Consider the following 19,885-nt stretch of genomic DNA (forward strand, 5'->3'; position numbering starts at 1 on the left):
AGGATTCTTAGCCACTGGACTACCAGGGCAGCCCGGGGGATCTTTCCAAAATACAGATTCTGATTCAGTGGGTCTGGCTGGTGCCTGAGATACTGACAGTCTAACCAGCTCCCAGGCAGGACCCATGCTGCTGGCCCAGGGCTCACACTTCAAGTAGTGATGGTCTAGGAAACCCGAGGAGAACATTCACTGTTTGCCTCCTAACCAGCTACCTTGCCCCTTATTGTTGTTTCAGACTCTGGTTTTCCTTTGAGGATAACTTCCTCCGTATTTTCTGTGTACCTGTTTTGGGTCAGCTGGTCCTCAAAGCTCAGACAGGAAACGCATGACAGGGCCATACCAGTCACTGCAAAATGTTCCAGGCTGGTCTGAGACTCAGCCAGAGAGGTGAGATGCACCGTGAGCAGCCTGACACAGTGTCCATAGACCTTTTCATCTTCCTGGGCTTCCAAGCCTTACAGTGGCCCAGGACTTGCCTTCTGCCTGCTAACTCCTATAGGCCTTTCTGACCTCGTGTGACTCCACCACATATTGGGCCTGTGACCTTACTTAGTTAACAGTTAGTCTGTGCCTCTGTTTCTTCATCTATAAAATGGGATACCATCTACCACAAAGGGTTGTTTTAACAGAGAACTGAATAACGTGATCCACATAAAAAAGTGTTCTGCCCTGAATCTGGCACAGAGCAATTGCTCAATAAATATTTAATTGTTCAGTTTAGCTTTTGGAGCACATGACCTCACACAAAAAGAAGAGATGGCATCTCGCTGATATGTTTTAGGTCATTTTCTATATTGAGAATGGCTCAGAGTTTGGGGGACCCTGGAAGATGACGCCAGATACTCCACTAGCTATTATGTTACTTTTTCCACATGGCCTAACGCCTCGATTCATACCTAATTTGTTCCCATCTTGTATTAGTTGCCTATACAAATATATACATCAAAAGGAAATAAATTAATGACATTGTAGGTGTCCCCCAGGTATGGTTTTCAGGTTCCCAGTAATCTCAACCTCCAGCTGGTGAGCAGAAATCCCTTTTGACTGTCTTTATTCTACTGCCATCCTGTGGCCAGCCTGTGCCACTGCAGCAGTGTGGACAGGATGTAGCGGAGCTTTATCCTGATCCTCCCGGTGCCTGGGAAGGGGCTCCTTGGGAGGAAGGGAGTGCAGCTGAATGGTCTTCTTGAGTCCCTCACCAGCAGGCAGGAGTCTGGGCGTGAATCACCAGTCCTGACTTGATTTCTGTTTGATGAACCTTAAGGACAGATAGTACAGGATCACGAAGCCACAACTGATGCCAATGACAAAGAAGTAGATGGCGTAGAGCGGGTAAGAGTTCAGGCCCATGGAATTGAGGATCTGGGGACAGAGACATCGGTGAGCTGGTTAAGAACACGCTCAGAGCGCCGCTGTCTATGTACAGCCAAGGCCTGGGCTACTTACCAGGTCTCCCGGGATACGGATGGTGATGTTGCCAGCTTCCATGTAATAAGCGTGCCCACCAAACTGGATCTTCATCAGCCCTTCAAAACACCATCGGAGGAAGGACACCTTGGAAATCAACGCAGGCACTGCAGAGAGTGAGAGTCATATTATTCACAGGGTCTAACCACCTGCCTCCTAGGAAATGAGTCTGTAGAGATGCCGTGGTGGCTCTGACCCAGGGGCAGCAAGTCCCCCGAGGGAGCTGAGAGCGGGGGAGAGAACAAAAGGGTGAAAGGGCAGAGGGGAAGCTGGAGACATGGACTGCTGGGACAGAGGGGCTGAGCGGCTGCAGGATCACCGTGCACTTGACCTACCGTAACTACTCCACAGAGCAATCTCATTAGGTGTCCAGCACGTGCTTGGCCTATAGTAACTCCAGAGAGTAATTTCATTAGGTGTCCAGCACGTGCTTGACCTATAGTAACTCCAGAAAGTAATTGATTAGGTCCAGCACATGCTCAGCTTCACAGAACCTCTGGACTCTGGAGTCTCAGCAGCCCCACACCAGAGATTACAGAGATGACTGAGTCTGTACCCTGACCCCACGGAGGCATCCTGGCTCAGGGAGGAGGAGGAAGCGGTGAACCCTGCCCGGTTCATCAGGAAAGGCCCATGGAAGGTGAAGAGCGGTGATCCACAGGCTCAGTTCTGAGGGTGTGGAGCGTACTGAGGACTTCAGAAGTCAGGTGGAGGCAGCCAGGAGTGAGCAGCCCCGGGCCCACTGGGACAGAGCAGTGACTGGCTCTGCACCTTAGGGAGCTAGCGCTGCAGGGGTGAGGGTTCAGACATGGAGGAACCAGGGTCATAGACACCAGACTATCACAGTTGGCCCAAGATCAGCTGATAGGAGCCAGGGCAGGGGATAAGGCAAGAGGACATTTCAGAAAGACGTGGGCGGAAGAAGTAATTTGGCTCACTGGTGATGTAGGGAGGGAGAGTCAAAGGTGGCCCCTGGGTGTCAGCTGGGCTGTATGAGAAGGTGCCATCTGCCCCAGCCCGCCATGGAGCCCTTCCTTCGAATCTGCTCCCAACTCTGAGTTGGACCAAAGGGATGAGCTCACAATGCCAGGGGAAAGCAGACTGATCCAGCCACAGAAGGCCTCACAAAGCTTGAGCAGGTGAGGAGAGCCGACCTCACCTGTCCACAGATTGTCCAAGCTTATCATGAAGCCCCCGGTGAGGTAGAAGGAGTTGTAGAGAGCATTGCCGAAGAAGGAGGACATGTGAAAGGTGGGGAGCAGGGCAGCGGCGGCCAGGGCCATGACCCGGCAGCAGAAGACCACCAGCCACACCAGCAGGAAGTGCAGCAGGAAGGGCTCGAGGCCTGGGCGCAGATTGGCCAGCCAGTAGATGGGCATTCCATAGATGATGATGTAGACACAGTGCTCAGGAAACTCCCCCAGGATCTGCAAAGGATGTGAGCCAGCGCCTTTATTTGCTGATCTTTCAATGTTCCAAGGCAGCAGCCCCCAGTGTCCCCAGCCTTCCCTCCTGGTGCTGACCAGGGTTGCCACCAGAGGGTTAGTGGGCACAGGTATGTGGGACCCACAAGCATGAACTCACTGCTGACTTCCCCCTGCAGGTGCTGTATGTGCCCTCTGGGGCAGTTCAGGGCTCTGGAGACCTGGTTTCAAATCCCCACTCTGCCTACCCAGACATGGTAGCTGTGTGGCCTGGAGGCAGCCACTTAACTTCTCTGAGCCTCCACTTCTTTGAAATGAGGACCATTAAACCTTCCAACCTGCTTTCCAGGGACGTGGAGAGACTGGAGAGGTGAAGGACACTAGGTATAGATGTTTCCCACCTCTTCTCTGTTAGGTTTCTGGTGGCCAGAAAAATGTCATTCCTGGTCCACGATCCTGGCCTTCTGATAAACGTTTGAAAAATTTATCAGAGACTCATCAAGTCTCCGAAACTCTCCTAAGGATTGTGGCGTCTGCAACCACAGATGATGCTCAGCCCCACTGCTGAGCAAAATGCTTCCCTGTAACTTCTGTACAATGTGGAGAAGATTCTTCTGCCCACTCTTCCATGAGGCACTCACTCTGAAGCCTGACCAGTCACCTTGGCAAAGAAATACGGCCCCGCCGTGTACAGCCCATCTTCTAGTTCATAGTAGAGCAGCGCCCTCTCTGAGTGACCTAAAAGGGGCAGAAAAGGAGAATGAAAAAATGAAATTACAGTGTTGCTGCTCGAGTCTCTCTTTGTATAATTAAAACTAGTTTTATTGCCTCAATGTCATATATTTTTTAAAAAAGGCAATTTTTGATCCTAATTTAGATGTTTATAATTCTGTGACTTGCGCATTGCTGTCAATATAGCTCCTGCTAGGAGAGAAAAGCCTCAGACTCCTAGGTAATTTGTTCTTATTTGCATACTGATATTAATATATGAAGTTTAAAAACAACCCTCAGCTTTTATTTAGCAGTCATGGTGAAATTGTTCAGCAGACCTGTCTCCTCCAGGAGCTATGCGGAACTCAGGCCAGCCCTGGTCCAGCTCAGAGCGTGGCTGACACGGCTCTGCATGTGGGTCACAGAGAGCAGGCCACACTCACATTTGGAGATGACATCCAGGATCACGTTGAAAGGGACAAGAGCTCCGATCATGAACAAGAGGGCTGCTGTGTCCGTCAAGGAGAGCTGGACAGCCCCGTGGCCGTAGTAGAGGAACCCTATGATCAGGGACATCAGGCAGGCCTCCGCCCCGTGGATGAGGAGGGTTGGCAGGTCTCGGAAGTCATTGGAAATCTGACGACTTAAAAAACAGAAGAAAGAGGTGCCAAGCGAACACCAGACCCCAGCCCTGTGACCTTGGCAATGTCCTGTAATCTCTGTAAGCCTCATTTTTCTCCTCTGTAAAATGGGAAGAGTGGTGCCCACCTCATAGTTACTGTGAGGTTCAAGTGAGGTGACTGATGAGCCCATCTGTCTCAGAGTTGGTACTCAGGAAATGATTGTGACTTTTACCAACGCTGTATTACCTTGCAATTTTATTTAAAGCAGTCATCCTGAGGAAATAGCCAATCAGAAGTAGAACAGTGTATGTATAAGGAGACATAAGACATAAGACTTCTATCCCTGGGTCAGGAAGATACCTTAGAGGAAGTGGCAACCCACTTTAGTATTCTTGCCTAGAAAATCCCATGGACAGAGGAGCCTGGCAGGCTACAGTCCACAGGGTCACAGAGTAAGACACAACCAATGTGACTTAGAATGATCTCATTTATATATTAAAATATTTATGTGCATGGAAACATCTTGGACTCACACCAAACACCCAGATCTGGTTTTCTGTGAGGGCTCACATAGCAGGGAAACTTCCCTTGTCCACTTGAGGGTCTCCTGTATCGATTTAATTCTTTACAATGATCCTGGGTGACTTCTACGAGCATCTGGCCAGCAAGGAAATGTTGATTTTGTTTAAAGAATCAAAGGAATAGGAGTTCTCTGTATCACATGGAGGGCTGGTGCTGATTTTTTCAAATGACCCTACCTCTTCAAATTAAATTCCTCCTTCAAATTCACTTTAGCTTTAAAGGGCTTAATTTGATACAACTAAGACTTTTGGGGGCCAAGAGGGTGATAAAATGGCAAATAATTACCGGATCAGTATGGCAAACTGCTGTAGGGGGCCGGGCAGCTTAGTGGGAGCCTGGAATAGGTTGGTGTCAGGAGCTGGGCTGTCAGGAGATAGAGTGTCATGAGGGTGTAGGGACAGCCACTTTCTGCAGGGTGCTCTCCCCCCAGGGCCACCCACTGCCTTACCTCTGCACACAAATGTCCACACCCTGCTTCCTTGACTCCGCTGTCCATAGAAAGTCATCAAAGCCATGCACTTTTTCTTTAAACAACGCCGCAAGGGACCGAGCCTTCTCCCTGGTGGCCACTTCCTGTTCTTTGCTTCGTCTGTCAATGCTGGTCAAGTCCACTGTAAGCAGCGGGAGCGGGGCCATGGGTGATCTGGGTCCCACAGGTGCTCATGGCCCACGATGCTGTCAGAGGGGACCCTGGGACACACTCCCCACCCTCTGAGAGTGGACCACAAAGTGATGATCAGAACAGACAGAGGCAGAGAGATGCCCAGGGGGAAATCACTCTTCACCTCTCTGCCTCTTTCCTTTCCCCATTTTCATGACACATCTCAAGGCAGGAAAACATCTCACAGGGGCCTTGTAAATCATGAAGGGTCCCCTCACTGTGTGGGGCCATAACTTCAAGTGTCAGATTCTCTGGGCACTGTCAGGCCATGCCCTCGGATTTGTGAGGCATGAATAATACAAAATTAAGAAAAAGATTTGTGTTTCCGCATGCGGGCACCTGATTTCTGGCAACTTCTCTCTAGGGTTACAGTATGTTGCTTTTAGTGGCCAGGCTGGCAGATGCCCTCTGCCCCCTTATCTGGGGATGACCAACCAGAGGATGACACACTGGCAGGAAGCCAAGCTGATATCTGAGCACAGGGAGATGGATGACCTCCAGGTGAGTTCACAGTGTGAATGAGTGCAGAGGGCGAGAGCTGGTGGCCAAAAAGAGTGGCCTCTTAGAGGGTGGATACTGGGAGAAGGGTGTTCCCTCCTGGGCTCGGGAGGCCCATTCTGCCCCTGACTACAAGGACTCCAGTCTTCTCATCTGTAAGGACGAAGACGACCGTGGCCTGGCAGGGCTGCAAGGGGCAAAGGGACACCTCTGCAGTGTCTGCCCTCAAGGAACTGGTCCTTACCCACGGGTGTATTGGGAAGGCCCTCACTACACCAGGCCATCCTGGGAAGGCTGGGCTCCAGGTGGTCTATGTTTGGGACAAACCACAGCTGCTGCTCTCCTGGCCCTGGTACAGCCACACAGCCTGTGCAGCAACCATGGTACTGCTCAGCACTCAGGACCCAGGGCCTGCTTTCTAGGTGGGCACCCGGAGAGGCAACTGTCCCCGCAAGAATTGAGGGCCATATGCTGAGGTCTCAGGACCCCAAGCAGGAAGGCATCTCTGGTGCTGACAGCAATTTTCATATCTAGAGACTCACGGGTCAAGACCCCCCAAAAGGCACTGAGCTGGTCTGTGCCTTGGGCCTCCCATCCACAGCCTCTGGGTTTCCTGCCTTTGTAGGGGAACCAGGGGGCGGTTTTAAGATTTCCTAGTGGCTTCCAACTCCAAATTTCCTGTTCTTCCTACGGAACCTGAATAAAGACCATAATTCCAGAAACTGATCTAAACTCTCTTGGATTGTATCTCCTCTGGTTTGGAGCTCTCGTGAGGTTCTTAATAGTCATGCGCACAAGGGTGTGCCATTCCTAGCATTTGATGCTGGGTAAACTGAAGCCTGTAATACACCCCATCTCCTCCCCTGCCTCCATCCTTGGTCCTGTTCCCCTGAAGCCCCTGAGAGTTTCTCTCCTGGCAGGGTTGGGGTCGAGGGGAGCCCTGTTCCATGCCTCTGGCCTGGCTGACTCACCATAGTAGTCGGCAGGGTTGCTGTACCGGGGACAGGGGTGGCCGACTGCGGTGAAATACTGAACCATGTGCTGGGCTGCCCCCAGGTAGATGGTGGTTCCAGACGTCATCAGGAGGACCAAATCGAACAGCCCAAAGATATCGGAGCGCGGCTGGTGGATGGAGATGAGCACTAGTCTGTTGCCTCTGGCCAGCCTGGACAGTGTTTTCACCAGGTTGTGGGCCGTGAAGCTGTCGAGCCCAGAGGTGGGTTCATCCAGGATAAGGATTCCTTCCCAACAGAGAGAAGCCTGGTTTAATGGGCAGGACTCCAGCTGGGCCGGATTAAGCCAGGCGGCTGACCGCGGGCCCCTCCGGCCTCACCTGGGTTCCACAGCAGCTGCACTCCGATGCTGACTCTGCGCCGCTCGCCCCCCGACACACCCCGCACATAGATGTTGCCCACGCGCGTGTTGGCGCATTGCCGCAGCCGCAGCTCCGCGATCACATCGTCCACCTGGGTGAGAGGGAGGGCGGTCCTGGGGCTTTAGAGACCTGCGCGGGCCTGCTCTGGGCCAGGCAGATCGGGCTCCAAAGACGCCTGAGTTTAAGGTTCTGGCCTACATTTCCCTGATGCAATGTTTGTTCCCGGATTCTTTCCACGCATCCGGAGCAGTTCCCACTGCTGAGCAAGGCACCACTTGCTGGGACTGTGGCCATGTCCCGGCTCCCTGCCAGCATGGAGAACCGGAAAACAAGCAAATATTTATCCCACATTTGGGGCTAAGATGGGACAACGTGGGAAGGAAGGCAGGGATGAGCATTTGGTGGACTTTTCCTGATGGACAGATGGTGAGCCGGCTTGCTCACAGTTGGCCTGGAATGGCTGGACCCTGAGGCAGGAAGGGAAGGATGGGCAGAGGAAGGGTGTCATAGCTTCCTGGGGTCACTGGGATTAGTTAGTTACCCTTTTGTCGCGCTGGGCCTGGGAGAAGTTTCTCGGCAGACGCAGCTGAGCAACGAAAGCCAGGGTCTCCCGGACGGTCAGGTTGGGGAGCAGCTGGTCATGTTGGCGCACGTGGGCCACACACTTCCTCACCAGCTGCGCTGTGCTGGGCTGCCCATTGATCCAGATTTGGCCTGACTTAATCTTGCCGCCAGGGCCTCGCCCAGTGATCACATCCAGCAAAGAGGCTCTCCCACAACCTGAGAAACCACCAGAAATATCCCTGAGGGGCTTCCCTGGTGGTCCAGTGGTTAAGAATCTGCCTTCCAATGCAAGGGACCCAGGTTCAGTCCCTGGTCGGAGAACTAAATCCTGACCCAGAACTAGGAACACTCCCCACTCTCCCCACCCTCACAACCTCCCCCCTCCCTGACCCAGCCAAATAGATAAATATTAAAGAGAAAATATATTCCCAAGAATGGAGCTTTTGTAGGGACCAGGTTGGAAGCTTCTGCTGCCCATGCACCCTCCAGCCACCACCTTCTGCTCTGTCCTTCCCTGGGGAAGGTGGCACAGCCCTCTGACCTGCATGGAGCAGCCAACTTGAACATCCTTGGGAATCTGGGGTGTTCAGGTCAGGCTGGCCTGTGGCTACGTGATAGAAGGCTGGAGTCCTGGTTGTCACAGGACTGCCTGTGCCCAGAGTGTATGTCCCCTCCCCCAAGCAAGGCTGGTGTTGATTGCACTAGGAAGCTTAACTATATTTGCTTGGCAAACCTGCCAGCAACGTTTCATCATTTGGCTCAGAAGCTGGCATTGTGGGAAAGACTAGTTTTGGAGAATTAATAAGGTATCTTTTATTATTATTATTTTTTTATTTTTCAAGCTGGTTTCCCCCCCCCCCCGTGGCAATTTTAGTTTTTTATTTTTTTAAATTTTAAAATCTTTAATTCTTACATGCGTATCTTTTAAAAAGGCAAAACTGGAACCTGTTTTCAGAAAGGGAGAAAAAAATAGAGAAGTAATAGATGTGGAAACGATTTTTAAACTATAGCACAGTAGTTCTGAATTTCTCTACACTCTTATTTTTATCAGTATTACTTTTCTCTTTCTCTTAAAAAAAATAGATCTATTACATACAAATTAACGCCATCCACTTCTGAATGACATAGTAATTGCTATCAATGTGGGGAAATGTCCGATTGGATCAGGTTCCATGAGATTCTGTGAGACTCTTTGATGGCCATTTAAACTGCAAGTCAAATAGGGCTTAGGGTCTAGGAAGGCGTTCTTAAACAAAGCTACCAGGAACAGCTCAGTCCAATTCCCCCAGGCAGGATTTTGGTTTCCTTATTGTAAATTCCTTTCGGAGTGCAAAATTTCCAAGTAGTTTTTAAACAGGGAAAGTGCCAACACACAGATGTAACGACTCTTCCTTGCCACGTTCCCAGGCCTTCTGCAAGCAGCCCCCTGCCCACAGCCCCACATCCCCTTTTATTTGTGCATAAAAGCAAAAATCAAGTAGCCTCTTCAGTCATCCTTCTGCTTATGGACCAGAGGCTTTCAGTGTGGAAAGGGACCGGTCTACTGCCTCCTGGGTGCACCTCATTCAAGAGAACTTAGGAGGCACAAAATAGCCAGGGGGGAAGCCAGAGGGGGGTTCTGGCCCTACTCCTGGCTCAGCTTGGACATCATTGGATCCAGGCTCTGAAAGCACAGGGGACTTTCACAACACAGGGACCTTAGGAATCTCAATCAAAGGGCAGAAAGACCACGTTTCCTGAACAAAACTGTGAGAGGTGTGGGTGGTCTTTCCAGGGGAGATTGTCAGGGTATGTTTGGGGAGATCCTCCGTGAATTAGGAGAAAACACCCACAAGCATTCAAGACTCTTTGCCTATTCGTTGGAAAAGCACCACTGCTGATGCTATAGAAGCTTAAATGCCTGGGGCTGTTTGAATTAATTTTATTTTACTGTTATAATTTTGGTGAGCAGAGTATGCTTCCCTCCTGGATCAGACGGTAAAAAATCTGCCTGCAATACAGGGGACGTGGGTTTGATCCCTGGGTCGGGAAGATCCCCTGGAGAAGCGAATGGCAATCCACTCCAGTATTCTTGCCTGGAGAATCGCATGCATGGTAGAATATAAATCACAGGTGGTACAATTGATAACCTTTCTAAAAAATCATTTAAATAATTTCAGCCAAGTGAAGTGAAGTCGCTCAGTTGTGTCCAACTCTTTGCAATCCCATGGACTGTAGCCTACCAGGCTCCTCCCTCCATGGGATTCTCCAGGCAAGAGTACTGGAGTGGGTTGCCATTTCCTTCTCCAGGGGATCTTCCCCACCCAGGGATCAACCCGGATCTCCCAAGTAAACCTATAGCTAAACAACACTAGCCTAGAGTCGAAAATCATACACTCAGTGTGATTCCTGCTTGCCCTTTCCTGACTTCCCTTTCTTCAACCACAAATCAGGGATTCTAACAGCTGTGGTGGTCAGGATTAACTGTGATGACTCTTAGCCTGAAGTGCCTAGTTAGGACCATGTGTTCCCTAGATCCTCAGTTCATGAAGAAAAAGCAGGTGTAACCAGAAAAGCCACCAGGTGTTAACAAACAAAATTGGCCCGTGAAGTTTCCACATTTTTCTTGTTCGATCAGAACTGCAGGGCCAGGGCCAGCAGTTGGCAGGACTTGACCTGTGGGTGTTGTTTCAGTGACGAAGTTCATTTGCACATATCCTCTCATTTGATCTCTGGTTAGACAGTAAACAGAACTTCCCCAGCAGAAGACTAAAAGTGTGGAGCAGATGGTCAAAAAGTTGAGTAATCTCTACTTCTGGAAATGATTAATTGGAAGGTACAAAGTGCTCCCTCTGACACTGTGTAAGGGAGAAATGCCTTTGATATGTGTTTAAAAAATAAACAAACCCCAAGTGGAGTCAGCTTGTGCTAAGCCCCATGTCCCCAGCCTGAGATGTAATACCTACTTAAATTATAGTTTCAATCTCTCCTGGGAATAGAATCGTAAACCAGCCCGTCTGAAATTGCCTGGTCAGCACTGATAGACCCCCACTGTCCCCCAGAGAAAGGTGATCCTGCCTAAAACAATCAGCCCTTTGCTAGAATAACTTCCTCGTCCTACTTCGTTCTGCCTGTGAAAATCTTTCATTTTGTGCAGCTCTCCAGAGCTTTTGGGCTTCCCAGGTGGCACTAGTGGTAAAGAACCACCTGCCAATACAGGAGATATGGGAGACATGGGTTGGATCCATGGGTTGGGAAGGTCCCCTGGAGGAGGGCATGGCAACCCACTCCAGTATTCTTGCCTGGAGAACCCAATGGACAGAGGAGCCTGGCGGGCTGTGGTTCATAGCGTTGCGAAAAGAGTCAGACACGACTGAAACAACTTAACACGCACACCAAAGCTATTGGGCTGGAGCTAACATCTTATGGAAAAATCCAAATAAAGTTTCCGGTCCACATGATACTTTCTGCCAGGTGGGATGCTGCCCAATTCATGAATTGTTGAATAAAACCAATAAGATCTTTAAAATTTAATCAGTCGAATTTTTTTTTTTTAACATCTGAGAACCAGGAGACCAGAGTTCTAGTTCTTATTCTGCATTAAATATATGTCCTTAGGTAAATCATTCCTCTTGTCTAAACTTTGGTCTCACTGTTAAATGAAGGGGGAATGATGCCGGGGCAGGAAGACCTCATCTAAAGATGTTTTCACGGTGGTCAGGAGAAGGAAAGGTATACTGTGAAGGGAACAGAACTCTATTCTCCAGGCCCCCTTCCAGCCCGTTCTACACTTCTAAGTCTGGCCTGTGGAAATGACTTTTTGAAGCACTCCAGAAATGTGAATTTTTGTCAATGGTAGAAGGTTGAACTAAGACCTGGGGCATCCAAGACGTGAGTTGTGGCAGGGGCTGTGCCTACCCACTGTCTGACTGAAATAGGAATCTGATGGGGAGGGGAAGACAGTGATGAGTGTTCCTTTTGGGGGAGGAGTCCCCTGGAAAGAGCATTCAATTCCAAAGCTGCCTGATGCCTTCATCCTTTATTAATGACAGATCAGAGCTCTGGCTGCAGCTGCAAGAAGCCTGCTTGTGATTCATGAAAGCTAGTAAATAGAGGAGCTGAGATTTGAACCCAGCTGTGTTGCACCTGAAAGTTGTGCTCTCGCAACTCTGCTGTATTGTTCTGTTGCTCAGCAAAGCTCTGTGAGGAGCGTCCATTTGTTCGAGGGACTGCCCTGCATCCTAGCAGAGAGAGAACCCATTGCCCCACTATTTGCCCCTAGTGATACCTGAACTCCCTATGACAGCCAGCATCTGTCCACTCCTCATTTTGAAGCTCAGGTTTTGAATGCCCTGCTCACAGGAGTCCTTGTGAGACGTCCAGGGCATCTTGAAGTGAGCCAGCTGCTTAAACCAAGGTACCTGGGAGGCCGTATCCACCTGTGCGGAGACATAGAAAGGTTCCTCAGAAAGCTTCACCTTCTGTTCAGCTCCCTCCAAGAGAAATCCTCCTGCCAAAACACAACAGGCCTGAGGGGTCCCCCACCCAGGTTCTGTCAGATGTGGAGGCGGGCTCCACCACGCTGAGAACCTGAAGCTGCCGTTTCCAAGTCTGAAGAGAACAGTTGGGAAGCATGTGTAATAGCAGAACAGAAATAAAAACACAACATGGGGCCAAATGATGCTTTCACTCAACAGTGATTTACTAATAACTTATCAAGTGTTTACTGTGCGTGAGGCATTGTGCTCATCTGTTTATTATGTCCCTTATCTCATTCAATCCTCACTGCAGACCTATAACGTGCACTATTATTAGAGCGGCTGAAAATTTCATTTGGGCTTTTCCATAACATCGTATACAAGTCTGTAGTTTGGTTAATAGTATTATTATTTTTTGTTTTTTTTTCTCATTTTGCCTCTTTTATTTACAGGTTTCACTTAAATATCTCTCATGCTGAGGAAATCAATGTCAAAAAGAACATTGGTATACAGTTTACAAATATCAGTAAATATTAAAGAACATGGTTAATTTTTCCAAGTAAATGCTTGATACAAAATATTTTCCAGGAGGCTAGTTAAATGTCAGGTGCCCGAGGTGTCAGGGAAAGAGCCTCGAGCCTGCTCAGGAGATGGTCACACTGCAGGCCTCCTGTGTTTTGCACTTGGTGACACATGTGGGAGCTCACAGGACAAAGCAGTGCCACCAGCCTTTATTCCTAGCCCCAAAGCCACACCAGGGCTTCCTCTGGGATGAGAGCCATGTTCAGAGACAAATGAACCACTTAAAATGAGACTGCTGCTGCTGCTGCTAAGTTGCTTCAGTCGTGTCCGGCTCTGTGCGACCCCATAGACGGCAGCCCACCAGGCTCCTCCGTTCTGGGATTCTCCAGGCAAGAGTACTGGAGTGGGTTGCCATTTCCTTCTCCAAATAGTTAATAGTATTATACTGTGGTTAATCTCTCAGTTTTGCTTACTGTGCTATGGGTAAGCAAGATGTTAACATTAGGGGACTGTGGACAAAGGGTATATAAGAACTCTGCACTATTTTTCCAGCTTTTTCAGAAGTCTAAAATTATTTCAAAAGATAAAGTTTAAAAATAAGTTTTAGAGATTTTTATTCACACAGAGTCACATGGTTGGCTTTGTGTTTTAACAGAGGTCTCATTCTCTTTTTCATGCCTGTCAACCTCAGCTCCAATATGTGTCATTGAGGGAAGTCTCCATGGTGCTTGCACCCAACACATGAGGCATCCGTGTAGCCTGAACTCTGTCCTTAGGGGCGGAGGGTCCCCAGCTGGGACTCACCCTTCCCTTCTGCTTGGGGGATTGTTTGGCCCTCTCTGCTCCTCCCACCTGTCCTCAGCTTTGTCTCTACCTGGTAGCTGAGATCTCGGACTTCCAAGGTGTTGGGCTGGCCACTGTAGGTGAAGTACAGGCTGTTGTCGCTTTCGGAGGAGAACACGCTGTCCTGGAGGCCCTGCTGGGAGACACGGCTGGTGAGGAGCTTCTTTAGAAGGAGGACTTGGGAGGGAGGGGATCCAGAGAGGTGAGAGCAGGAGCTAGTGTGGATGGGATCCCAAGTGGGCAAAAGATGGATTTAGGCAGGAGAAGCCCAAGGGCTCTGAGAAAACGGGAGCGCCCATGAGGGCAGGGCTTCTCTTCTCTGCAGAGAAAACTGTGGGGCTTCCCTCCAGCTCCTGACCCAGAGAAGCTCAGTCACAGGTGCTGGAACCTGATCCAAGTAACCTGTCATGAGCAAGACCCAGACCCTGGACTGGAGAGAGCTCTGTGAGCCTCTGTGTTCGGAAAGGGCCTTTTAACTTTCCCTTTCCTGAATCTGGCTTAGTATCTCATCCCAAACAGACTTTTTGTACCTAGCATGTGAGAGGAAAACAGCTGTCAACAAGCTAGTGCTCAATACTTGTGAAGACATTGCTCTCAGAAAAGTTGCATCTTATCTTGATAAGGATTTTGCACAACAAAGCTCTTCAAAATGCAGTTGGGAGATTTTGGAGTAAGTCCCTGTCGTCACTGTTACCATCATCCTCTCCGTTGTCATCTTGCTGATGATGTTATTTTATGTAAGTCACAAGCCATGTTGTGTTCACATAAACATGGCTGCTTTATCTGTGCTGTGCTTAGTCGCTGAGTCGTGTCCGACTCTTTGTGACCCCACGCACTGTAGCCCGCCAGGCTCCTCTGTCCATGGGATTCTCCAGGCCAGAATACTGGAGTGGGTTGCCATGCCATCCTCCAGGGGATCTTCCCAACCCAGGGATTGAACCCAGCTCTTCTGCATTGCAGGTGGATTCTTTACTGTGTGAGCCACCAGGGAAACCCATGAATACTGGAGTGGGTAGCCTATCCCTTCTCCAGGGGATCTTCCTGACCCAGGAATAGAACTGGGGTATCCTGCATCGCAGGCAGATTCTTTACCAACTGAGCTATCAAGGAAGCCTGCTTTATTTGAACATGTATCAAATAAATCAGTGATTCATGGTATCAGCTGATAATGTGAATGATACTCACTATCTGCAGATCTGAATTCCTTCTGTTTTATCAGTTCAATCATTTAAATAGCTGAGGCCCAAACAAAGAAAAACTTGCCTTAAAAGATTTCTGCTTTTTAAAAATGCATTCAATATTTGTTTCCTCGAGGTCGTGCAGGGAAAGTATGCATTCATTAACCAGTTCCTGTTGATTCTGATCTCCCCTCAGGGCTGCTATTCCCCCACTGATACATTCCTTCGATCAGTCAATCAAGCATCCAGCAAACACAAGGAGGCCCACAATATGCTTTAGGCTTGGAATTTGGGGTGTGACTGTGCAAAAGACAGTCTTTGGGAAGCTTAGAGTTTAGAGGACGAGACACTGAGGATGGAGCAACACGGACCGGATACAGAGGCATGATGTCCTTGACATGCCTGATCAACGTGTATTTTCATTGCACACACAGTGTCCACATGTGCTTTATGTGAACATAACATAGCTTGGGACTTCCGTGAAAATAATACCCAACAGTCTTTTTTAAAGCACCCCTGCAGGTAAGAGGTAAGAGGCCCTGAAAAATGACATTGAGCCCAGTGGAGGTGAGGGAAATGAATATGGGTGATGGTCGGCTGCAAGCCCACTGTGAGTGGCCCCCAGAGTTCTGGGAGAGTGTGGAAACAGCCAACCAGATCTACTTACCTTGTTTGATGTTTGAACCAGTACAGTCAAGGTCGTATATTATACAGAAAAACATTGGAAGATAAACAGCTAAGTCAGCAGAAGGATCATTTTTGGGATATAGGAAGGAATACAGCGGGGAGAGGTCACTGAGGCGGGGAGAGAAGGTCCTGGGGAGAGAAGGGGGGGATGACTTTCAAAGCTATTGGTAAGTTTATGGATGGGTGTGGGAATTCACTGTTCTTTAAACTACTTTGTCTGAAATATTTCAAAATATGTTTTAAAGCTGAGAGAGGGTGTCCATGAGGGGAAGTCCAGAGTCCTCCGAGCTGGAGGTGGAGGAGGTGAGGGGGTTGTGCCCTCGGAGATGGAGAATGAAGCTCCTGGGGAGGTCACGGGCAGCTCTGGGTTCTGGCAGGTCAGCCCTGACCCTCCCTCCTCACCTCCGCCACCAGCATTCCCACCGCCTAGTTTTCCCATTTTATTTGGTTAAACCATCTGAAAGTTGATCCATTACTGAGAAACTCACTTGGGCTAACATGCATTCTGCTTTTTTTTTCTTTTACAGATTTTTTAAATGTGGAGCATTTTTAAAAGTCTTTATTGGACAATATTGCTTCTGTTTCATGTTTTGGATATTTTTTGGCCTCAAGGCATGTGGGATCTTAGCTCTCTGACCAGGGATCAAACCTGCACCCCTGAATTCAGAGTGCGGAGTCTTAGCCACTGGACCACCAGGGAAGTCCCTACTTGCTTGTTTTTAAAAGGTAAATGTCTGCAGAAGGGATGTTAGTTGGTATAAGGAATGAGTTAACTCCGCAACGAACACCTGGGCCAGAAGCTCACCAGGTTAGATTTTGGAGGTGGAAGAGTTGCTGAGAAAGGTTTGGACGTGTTGGAGTCTGGAGCAAGTTGTGGTGGTGACCTTAATCCTAGGGGGTTCCACTCTCCAGGCGGGAGCTTGGAGAAGGTGAAGGGTGATGGGGCCCTAGGGAAAGAGGCATCAGGATGAGAAGACAAATAAAAGAAAGGAGAGAGGCATGTGCTGCCTGCTCCTGGGCTCCTCCAACCCCTCTCATCCTGGGCACAGTAGGCAGGCACAGGCCAGGCCGGGGACCCCAGCCATCACAGGCAGCTCAGCGTTCAGAAGAGAACTTGTGGCTGGGCGGGGGCTGCCTCTGTTCCATTTTGAAATATTTTCCTTGGCTCCTAGGAAGGATTTGTTAGACTCTTCCTGAGGTTTTGACAAACTCTCTGTATTTTTCAAATGCTTAAATATCTATTCGGCTGACACCTTAATCAGTGTGACTGTCAGATCATCACTTGAATTTCTGACAGGTGACATGGAAAAAAGCAAAAGCAGGTTTATTTGTAGGTAACCAGCTCAGCTCCTGCTGGGCTACATTGTAATTTCTCCTTGTATTAACTTCTGATCAAATCCCTGAGTCAGAAGCATAGAATAGAAGGAAACTCAGGGAGTGCAGAGCCCAAGTTCCTTGTTCTCAGACGCAGAGGCTGTGCCCTGGGAAAGCAGTGATGTGCCGAAGACTCTGCACCGAGGCCTGGGCCCTCTTGTCTTCCTCTGGCCAGGCTTTTGCCCATGGACTGAGGAGTCTGTGGGCCGAGGGCACTTGTCACTCTGGGTACTCACTACCCCCAAATTCCCAGATGGCCTCAGGCCCACTCCCAGGGCTGTGTGAACCTTGTGTGCCCATCCCTTGGGGCACCTCAGGTCAGAGGGGCATTTGTCTGTGGAGGGGTGGATGTGATGTGGGTGGGCAGGGTGGGGTGGCCATGCATGGGTGTGTGAGATCATGTGTGGTGCTGAGCGTGGACAGAGAAGGGAGACAGGCTGTGGCTTGTGCTGGAAGCCACAAGTCCTAGAATTTCTTGGTTTACATCTGGCCTTCCATGTTATGAAGAAGGTATGTCAACTTAGGAGGATAGAAACTATTTTATGTAATAGATTTTAACTTGACTGATAATTTTTAAATATCTAGACATAGGATACAGTTCCACTGGAAAAGACCCAAAAGATTGAGGGCAGGAGGAGAAGGGGGCAACAGAGGATGAGATGGTTGGATGGCATCACTGACTCAATGGACATGAGTTTGAGCAAGCTCCAGGAGATGGTGAAGGACAGGGAAGCCTGGCGTGGTGCAGTCCATGGGATTGCAAAGAGTTGGACACGATGGAGCAACTGAACAAAGACAAAGACATAAGATACATAGCCCTTGGCCTTTTGTTCTGGGCACCATAAACATTAGACTGTCACTTGGCACCTTGAGGAACAGGAGTGAAGGGAAGGATATTGGAAATGGCAGGGCCTGTACCACTTCCTGGATGTCATATTTGGGCAGTTCTTTGCATCCCAAGCTGTGGTATCTGAATTATCAGACCTTCTAGAAAGTGTCCTTTTCAAAATCATTGGAGATTTTGTCTCCTATTCAGGCTGTGCACACTGCAGTCACGGCTCCCAGGAATCCTTTCCGGGCAGACGTTGGCTCCCTGGGGTGTTCCCAGAGCACAGTGGTTACCTGCTGTGGCTGAGAGCTGACTGAGAGGGTGGGTTCCTGGGGCCTGGCTGAAGTCAGGTGCTAGCAACTCAAGGCCAGTCTGGGTGGCCCGAGGCCCTTCCTGTGGTGTGGAGTCCTCAGTCCTTCAGTCTTTCTGTCTCCACCTCTCACCCCTTCACAGGCAACCAAAGACTGATTGAATGGTGGGGAGGGTGGGGACGGAAGGTGGGGACCTGCTTCCTCTGTGTGTTCTGATTTCACCTCTTGCTTCAAACCCTGCCCACATCCTGATTTCAGGCAAAGGCCATTTTTTTTTTTTCCTTTTTAGGCAAACATTTCTCATGTTAAATGAGGACAGAAACCCTGGACCTATTGGTCCCCTGGCGGTCCTCTGTTCTTCCAGCTCTCTCCAGGGTCTTACGACTGCCTGCTGTAGCTGCATTTGGGGCATATGTTCTGATGTTCTCACAAGGTTCTCTGCCACCCTGTCTCATCAGTTTGTTGCCACTGAGTCTCTGAACTTGATAGCCACAGGGACAGAGGAGACGCTGCAGTGTCCCAGGCCATGTGAGCATGTTTCTGTGTTGGAAAAAGTGGAAGTGTCAGCCACTTAGTCGTATTCGACTCTTTGTGACCCCATGGACTGTAGCCCACCAGGCTCCTCTGTCCATGGAATTCTCCAGGCAGGAATACTGGAGTGGGTTGTTATTTCCTTCTCCAGGGGATCTTCCCAATCCAGGGATTGAACCCAGCTTTCTCGCATTGCAGGCAGACTCTTTACCAATTGAGCCACTAGGGAAGCCCTTCTGTGTTGGAGCCTCATTTAGAAAAGAGCCAGGTTGGCCCAAGTCACAGACACGACATTATTTCCCTATAGGAGCCACCTTCAGGCAGGAAGTGACCTCAGAGGCCCCCACCAACCCCTGACCCCACTTCCCTCAGCCCTTCGATGCCCAGGAAGCAGAGTCCTGCTGCTTGTCGACCTGGTGGTGAGTTAGGAACGAAAGTTCCTTAAGGAGGAGAGAAGCGTGTGATTCGCCCTCCACCCACCAGGACTCTTGTGACCCACCATCACTCACCAAGTCATCCTGGGGAGCAGCGCGTCTCTCTAGCCTTGTCTTCTTTGGGGCCTCCTCTGCCATGGGGCCCTGCAGTTTCCTTTGGGCTTAGCTGCTGCCGATCAGGGCCAATGTTGTCTGCTTCCCAGAGCTGGGCAACCTCTGGTCTGGCTCCCAGCATTCCTCTCTGGCAAGCCCTCCCACAAACATGGGCTGTGTGTTCTGCCCGCTGCTGAGATAACACACAGACACACACTGGCTAAAGGTATATCAGATAACGGCATCCACGACCAAGCCCAGGCCCGCCACTGGGAAGTCCTGAGGAGGGGCTCCAGGGCCAGGTGAGAAGCAGGCAGGGCAGTCTGCCACTAGCTCCTTGGCGGAGGCCACTCCAGGGAGGGTCAGGCCAGAAAATCCACCAGTCTCTGCTTCTTGTTGGCCATGGGCGAACTCCCCTTTTTGACTCTTGGGGAGTCCTCAGAACTGCAAGTAAACAGAAGCTCCCAGTGCTCCCTAGAGGAGGTTCCTGCAAAGCCTCGACACAGCCTGGGCATTTTCCATGCCTCATACAGTGTCAGGTAAGGAGGTGCCTCTTTCATCTGCTGGGAGCTTTGAGCTGTGGTCAGGGGCAGCTGTGGCCTGAGGGCAGTGGGCCTCGGCCCTCTGCTGGCTTTCCTCACTAATGAGGGGCATGCACGGAGGCTCGGGCTTCCTCTTCAGTGGGTGGAGGTGGAGAGAGTAGAGGGGAAGGGCTGCCGCA

At 49.9% G+C, this 19,885-nt stretch overlaps 2 protein-coding genes across 6 annotated transcripts in view; one reads left to right on the forward strand and one right to left on the reverse strand.

The window, feature by feature from the left end:
- Positions 1-771: 771 nt before the first annotated feature.
- On the reverse strand, positions 772-19,745 carry ABCG8 (ATP binding cassette subfamily G member 8). 4 transcript variants are annotated; one of them, XR_011255711.1, is made up of 13 exons: positions 19,147-19,325; positions 13,759-13,860; positions 12,173-12,323; positions 7,883-8,121; positions 7,300-7,432; positions 6,938-7,207; positions 5,256-5,418; positions 5,093-5,170; positions 4,046-4,245; positions 3,533-3,629; positions 2,627-2,894; positions 1,447-1,574; positions 772-1,362 (listed from the first exon to the last, which is right to left on the reverse strand). XR_011255711.1 is itself a non-coding variant. In XM_069583444.1 (13 exons), the coding sequence occupies exons 1-13, from the start codon at positions 19,207-19,209 to the stop codon at positions 1,225-1,227; spliced, it is 2,010 nt and encodes a 669-aa protein (XP_069439545.1). In that variant the 5' UTR covers positions 19,210-19,745; the 3' UTR covers positions 772-1,224. The 4 variants fall into 4 exon arrangements, 2 of the variants coding, with proteins under 2 accessions (XP_069439545.1, XP_069439544.1); XR_011255710.1 differs by having other exon boundaries at positions 13,759-13,863; positions 19,147-19,311; XM_069583444.1 differs by having other exon boundaries at positions 3,553-3,629; positions 19,147-19,745.
- Positions 19,031-19,885, forward strand: part of ABCG5 (ATP binding cassette subfamily G member 5) — a 32,788-nt gene continuing 31,933 nt past the window's right edge. The window contains exon 1 of one of the 2 annotated variants that reach the window (XM_069583445.1): positions 19,031-19,703. In XM_069583445.1, the coding sequence (XP_069439546.1) occupies positions 19,567-19,703 (137 nt within the window). In that variant the 5' untranslated portion in view covers positions 19,031-19,566. The remainder of the gene's footprint in view (positions 19,704-19,885) is intronic. The other variant, XM_069583446.1, reaches the window with a different exon arrangement.

Source organism: Ovis canadensis, chromosome 3 (genome assembly GCF_042477335.2).
Source record: "Ovis canadensis isolate MfBH-ARS-UI-01 breed Bighorn chromosome 3, ARS-UI_OviCan_v2, whole genome shotgun sequence".
NCBI lineage: Eukaryota > Metazoa > Chordata > Mammalia > Artiodactyla > Bovidae > Ovis > Ovis canadensis.